Source organism: Mus caroli, unplaced genomic scaffold (genome assembly GCF_978045245.1).
Source record: "Mus caroli unplaced genomic scaffold, Mus_caroli_1 scaffold_9, whole genome shotgun sequence".
In the NCBI taxonomy this organism is placed as follows: domain Eukaryota; kingdom Metazoa; phylum Chordata; class Mammalia; order Rodentia; family Muridae; genus Mus; species Mus caroli.
Genome location: NW_028227264.1, coordinates 129,824,827 through 129,831,741, shown reverse-complemented (window position 1 = coordinate 129,831,741; position 6,915 = coordinate 129,824,827). Strand labels below are relative to the sequence as shown.

The 6,915-nt window shown below is 36.0% G+C and overlaps 1 protein-coding gene across 1 annotated transcript; it reads right to left on the bottom strand.

Moving 5' to 3' along the window:
- Nucleotides 1-284: 284 nt before the first annotated feature.
- Nucleotides 285-1,232, bottom strand: LOC110303097 (olfactory receptor 6C74-like). The gene has a single exon (XM_021174034.2). It carries the CDS (start codon nucleotides 1,221-1,223, stop codon nucleotides 285-287), a length of 939 nt encoding a protein of 312 aa, XP_021029693.2. The 5' UTR covers nucleotides 1,224-1,232.
- Nucleotides 1,233-6,915: the final 5,683 nt, after the last annotated feature.

The window sequence follows — 6,915 nt, the reverse complement described above, 5'->3', positions numbered from 1 at the left end:
CTTTGAGAGATAACATGAGTTTTAGGGAAAAATTTGGATTTAAAAATATTAGCTTATATAAACTGGAATCATAACTCACTAGTAGTATGTGGGTCTAGCAAGTGTGAAGTTATGTTTGATTAATTCCATGTCTTCCAGACACATACAAGAATCTTCTATTTTCTTGGAGATGTGAAAATGAACAAAAACTAAAAAAAAAAAATTTGAACCAGATTTATCTTAGGAATAATTGGTGTTATTTGAATCTCCTTTCTTCATTTCCTTCACATAATGAAATACTATAGTCATTTCTTTGAGAAAGACACAATCCTGTGTACTGTATTAATGAATGCCTTTTTCACTTGCTGATTCCTCAAGGTGTAGATAAAAGGATTCAGAAGTGGTGCCACTGAGGTGTTGAGCACAGAAATTCCCTTGGAAATAGATACTCTCTGCTTGACTGATGGTTTAACATACATGAAGATGCAGCTGCCATATGAAATGGATATTACAATCATGTGAGAAGAGCATGTAGAGAAAGCCTTCTTCCTCTGGCTGGTTGAAGGGATTTTTAGAATTGTCATAGCAATGTAGGTGTAGGATATGATCACCATTACCAGTGTGAGTAAGAGTGTCACCAAAGCTGAGACGAATGCAATTGTCTCTATGAGCTGTGTGTCAGTGCAAGAAATCTGAAGAAGTGGAGTTGTGTCACAGTAGAAATGATCAATGATGTTGGAAGCACAGAAGTCGAGATTCAAGCCTAACACTAGTGGTGGAAAGATGATTAAAAAACTAATAAGCCAACAACTGAGGACCAGCTGCACACAGACTTTATTGCTCATGATGGTCATATAGTGCAGGGGCTTGCAGATAGCTACATATCTGTCATAGGACATGGCTGCCAGCAAATAAAATTCTGATGCTCCAAGAAGGAAAGCAAAGAACACTTGAGCAGCACAATTGTTGTAAGAAATGGTTTTGTCCCCTGTTGCCATAGTAACAAGCAATTTGGGGATGCATGTTGTAGTGTAGGAAATCTCTAAGAAGGAAAAATTCCGAAGGAAAAAATACATAGGTGTCTTCAGGTGAGTATCCACCAGTGTGAGTGTAATGATGGTCAGATTGCCAGTGATGCTGAGCAGATAGGTAAGAAGCAAGAAGATGAATAGCACAACTTTCCACTGTGGGTCATCAGTCAAACCTGCTATGATGAAAATTGTCACCCTTGTATGGTTCTTCATTGTGAAACTCTGACTGTTATAAGGTCTAAATTGAAGAGAGAGGAGGTGGGGAAGAGGTTATTACTACAGAACCGTACTAGTGATAGGTCATGTTGAAGTACCATAAACTTTGAAAAAGCCAGTTTTCAGACAGAGCAACATCTCTAAGGAGGGCTATATTAAGTAAATAGAAGTTTATAGCTTAGAGGTAGCTGACAGAAATTAGAATATTAATTTTTAATTTTACTCTAGAATAACATATATTATGCTTTTATCTGTTTATCTTTTTTAGGTGACTAAATTATCAGGAAATTAAAGATGCTGGGAGACAAAAAAGGCTGTTTTGTTTCTTGGGAATACAACAGATTTAGGATGACATGTCATATTTCATTTTCATTTAAAGAAGTATAATTGGCTACAGTATTATATGTTTTCAAACAAATCCAGTGACATTTTTCACTTGAAACACAGTGGTCTATATTGAGAAAGAGGTGGAAGGAGAAAGGAGAGAGAGAGAGAGAGAGAGAGAGAGAGAGAGAGAGAGAGAGAGAGAGAGAGAGAAAGACAGAGAGAGAGAGAAGAAGAAGAAGAAGAAGAAGAAGAAGAAGAAGAAGAGAAGAAGAAGAAGAAGAAGAAGAAGAAGAAGAAGAAGAAGAAGAAGAAGAAGAAGAAGAAGAAGAAGAAGAAGAAGAGAAAGAGAGGAGAGGAGAAAAGAAGAGAGGAGAGGAGAGGAGAGGAGAGGAGAGGAGAGGAGAGGAGAGGAGAGGAGAGGAGAGGAGAGGAGAGGAGAGGAGAGGAGAGGAGAGGAGAGGAGAGGAGAGGAGAGGAGAGAAGAGAAGAGAAGAGAAGAGAAGAGAAGAGAAGAGAAGAGAAGAGAAGAGAAGAGAAGAGAAGAGAAGAGAAGAGAAGAGAAGAGAAGAGGAGAGAGAACAGCCCAGGTTATAGCCATCTCATTACTTCCACCACAGTATCCAATTTCAAAACTGAAAATGAATCATTGGAGTAATATTTTTTTTACACTTTCTATTTCTATGTCTATTGCTTTGGTTTCTGTTGTTACCTTGTGTTGTGTTGACCTTGCCTTTCAATACCAACTCAGTAGGAAGAGTTTTATATTATCAAGGTGTGAAGTAAGACATTAAGACATTTTATTTATTTATTATTTATTTATGCATCTATTATTTATTATTTATTTATGTTGGAGTAAAAGTCTCACTATGTAACTCCGGGTGTCCTGAAACTTACTATGTGGCATTAAATACACAAGAATCTGCCAGCCTCTGCATTTTGGTGCAGGGATTACAGGTGTATCACAGTACATTTGGTTTCCAATGTGGTTTCTTATGCTTCAAGTACAAAGAAAAATAAATCTGGAGATACAAGATACAAGAGAAAGGCGAAATGTGTAAATAGTTTTATAGTCTTGTATGAGGTAGGAGTACTGCAGCTGTTTACAAGTCTGAGGAATAGTAGTTTTAGGGATGGGAAAATAGCTTGAAGAACACTTTTTCAAGGTTAAATAAATATAAACTAATAAGTAAAGCAATTGTAAATTTTTAAATTTAAAATTTTTCCTTTTGTAACTCTAATGCATACATTTTTCTGAGTTATCTTATGAATAGATTGACAACATAAATGCATGACCTACAAGGAAAAACATTATTTGGTAAATCAATAAACATATGGTATTATCAAATAACATGACTCAAATTATAGTTGGCAATTTTCCCCTCACAAAAATATTAAAATCTCAAGCTAACATTCAGTTAATGATACTTTGCCAAAGTGCTTGGCTAGTAAAGGAGACCCTGGACTTGACCAGAGACATAGGGTTGTGGAGTGAACAGAGGAAAGGACTGGAAAGGAAAGGAAAGGAAAGGAAAGGAAAGGAAAGGAAAGGAAAGGAAAGGAAAGGAAAGGAAAGGAAAGGAAGAGCACGAGCTGGAACAATGAATAATGATATTAACAAGTAGGCATAGATAGCTTTATATATCAAAATGGCACTATTAATAAGCAAATTTGCTTAAATTTATGCAGTTTGTAAACTGAGCATCTAGTACGAAAAATAATGATATCTTATCTTGAATATGCATCATCTGACATAAAGATGCTTTTATTTGCATTAAGGGCATGGCATCTTATAATTCTATTTGCCTTAAGGACATTATACGAATTAGGAACAACCTCTAATGTAGATATTTCTAAGAGAGGTCACAAATAACTAAAATAAGCTATCCAAGTACAAAGTAAATTTAATATAATATCAATAAAGATGTACAGGAAACAATAAAGATGTACCTATGTATTAAAACAGAAATGGGACAAAATAAGATAGGAGAACTGAAGCAAAGAGCAGGGTAAACTCATACTCTACTTAGAAGCAATAAGGAAACTTCTGTCAGAACCATGCTTTCCATCATAGTCAACAAATATGGGTAAAGAAGATCATCACTTTTATTGGACATTCCCTCATATTCAGAGAGTCACGAATGTATCTCTTAAAAGTTTACCTTGACTACACAGATTATTACCACAATGTCCAAAAATGTAGAAATCCATATATCTAAACCACAGAAATTATTGCTTAAAATCATTTATTTATCCAACTTCAATCAGACATACCAATACAATTCCATAAAATACTCTGATAAAAGGCAGAATTTACATTCATGTAAAATCAATTACTGAGCTTTTAAAGAATTGCCTCATCCATTATATCAGGTTAATTTAGAATGGAAAAAGAATTTAGTTCTAAATTATCAATACAGTAAAAACTCTTAAACATCTTATTTTCTTTGAACTAAAATTTAAAGGTGATTGAAACATCAATGTTTTAATGGAAAAATACCCAAAATATATTAAATATGCCTAGCAGGAAATAATTTTAAAATCTAAAATGTCAGTTTTATCTTTTAGAATCCCAAATAAGTATGTTAAAAAATCTAAAAGATATAAATATTTATCTGAAATACAAATGCTCAAATATCATAAAGAGGCACAGATACAGTCACAGACATACTTGGACCTGACTCTCCATACTAATGTTTCGCCAAGTCTGTGTGATATGAACACAGACACTGCACTCCACTCTGAATGTGCCTGACTTTAAACCACAACATGTGGTTTGTTTTCCTCACCTATTAAGACAGTCTTGTTGATGATTTCATTAGTAAATGTTTCTCAGGCAGCTTTTTGTGTTTAAGTCCTCTCTTTACTGCAGTGATGAGGTACATGCATTGAGTCATTTTCTATATATTACTCTCACTGCCATTCATAAAAAGATGAATTAACCCTAATCTTAGGAAATTTTTATGCTCACTGTTCCTAAGTCAAAACCTAAAGAGATGATGAAATATCTCATGAGAATTTGATCTTCATAACAACATTTCCCAAAGAAGCAATACTTTTCATGTTATCCAACTATAGTCTCCAGATAATCTGTATTTAAAAAAAACAAAATGTGCTTTAAGAAACTAAACCATCTCCAGAGACTTGAATAGAGATTACTCTAAGCAGTGTCTGCTGTAACATTTAAGAAAGCAGTTATCAGTGAAGTTCCCAAATTAACCTAATTATTTATGTGTCTGTATTAGGTTTAGATAGCTTCTCACAGGGCTCCCAATTCAGTTATATATCTTTAATAAGGTAGATAAAGTTAGAATACAGTTAATCTAATCAATCTATTTAGACCAAAAATTATGCGTCATATGCAGTCTTTTTCTCTGACTAAGAATAAGCTGGTGAAGATATTGAGAGGTGATTTGCTTGGAGAAAAAAAAGAATGGAGAAATGTGTAATTTAGAAGGAACTGGAATGGTTGGTGAGGCCTCTCATGTCCATCAGTCAGTTAAAAGTAAACTCTTGGAACTGTTTAGGTGTTCATGATAAGTATATTTCTTGTTTTAATCAAGGTTACTATGGTGATCAAACATCATGACCAAACATACTTCCTCCAACAAGAACACACCTTTTGCAACAAGGCCACACCTCCTATTAGTGCCACTTCCCGTGGGCCAAGCATATTCAAACCACCTTAACTTACTTTCATACAGAATTTAGGACCACCAGCCTAGTGTGGTAATATCTATAATGGGTTGGGGCTTCTCAAATCTGTCACTAATTAGGAAAGTACTCAATAGGTTTGCTTACAGCTCAATCTTATGGAGGAATTTTCTCAATTGAGGATTTCCTCCTCTCAAGTGATTATAGCTTGTGGTGAGTTGACAAGTATTGTGCAACACAGTTCTCCAAAAGTCTCAAGAGAGTTCTTAAGATAAAAATGTATAAATTTCCCTCCATAAATTTAAGGGAAAGATATTCTTTACCTGTAATCTTACTAATCCAGAGGGTTCATGAACCTGTACCTTTACTCACCTCCCCATTACAGGTTCATCACACAGGACTCTTACATGCATTGTTCAGGTAAATGAGGAAAAAATTTTTATTTTTTATGGAATTTTATTTAACTTGAAAATCATTAATGTCATTTCTTTGTCTGTTTTGTCTGTTTTCAGTTTCTCTACCTGAATACTCAAGCTTTTGTTTTTCTTTTAGTGGTGACATTGACAACATGATTACATGATAAAAGATGTACACAATAAATTCCAAAAGCAGAGTGTATCTAAAGAAAATAAATTTATTTTGGTTAAACTTTCTAAAGTCTGAAAGATCAAAGATAAGTAATCTTGACCCATTAAATAATGACAAAAATCAGGAGAAAGAGTGAGTTCATGTGGAGGAGAGAAAACTTCTATGGTTATTAACTCATTCCTGCGAGACAGATATTGATTTACTCCTAAGGTTCCACCCTTGTGACTAAATATCCCTCTCTAGACCTCACCTCCCAGCAGTGTGCTCTGAGGAACTAAGAGGGACAAGACTAGGTAAAAGATCTCTTATTTTAAGTCTTATGCCAGCAGAAGGCTATGAGTTTGCAGTTAGGAGAAAGTTACCTGAAAGAACTATGATGCAATCTTAAATTTAAAAATATCATATTGTCTCAGCAGACAGTCCCACAGTTCCCAGAGGAATCTCCACCCCTCCCCCCCCAGACACCCTAGCACACTCAGGATCTTAGGATCATTGGTGAGTGGAATGCAACATCTGTCCCAACACAACTGAGAGTGCCTAGGGCCAGCAGGAGCAGGGACACAAGAGCCACACCTGAGTGGCTTGGGGTCCTTCTGGTCAGCACTGGTTTACTCTGGTTTCAAACACAGCAGACAGCCCCACAGTCCCCAGAGGAAGTACCACTTACAGGTGCTCTAACATGCCCAGGATCTTAGGATTCCAGGATCCTAGGAACTTGGTCACACCAGAAACTCAGGGTCTCAGAGGAAGCTTGACTGCCAAGAACTCTGACACACCCAGAATCTCAGGATGGCAGGATCCCGGAATCATAGGATCACAGAGAAAGCTGAATTCTGAAGAGTTCTAACTCAACTGGGATTACAGGAAGTTCAGGCTCCAATCAGATATATTGAGGGCAGGGAACACTTGAAATAAACAGATGGCAGGAGGCAAGGTTAAGAACAGAAGAAACAGAGACCAAGGTACTTGGCATCATCAGAACCAAACTCTCTCACCATAGCAAGTCCTGGATACACCATCACACCAAAAGAGCAAGACATGGATCTAAAGTCACTTCTCATGATGATGATGATGGAGGACTATAAAAAGGAAATAAATAACTCCCTTAAAGAAATTCAGGAGA

Bases quoted from the DNA above. Each gene is read 5' to 3' on its own strand.
- LOC110303097 (XM_021174034.2), bottom strand. From the start codon at position 1,223: ATGAAGAACCATACAAGGGTGACAATTTTCATCATAGCAGGTTTGACT.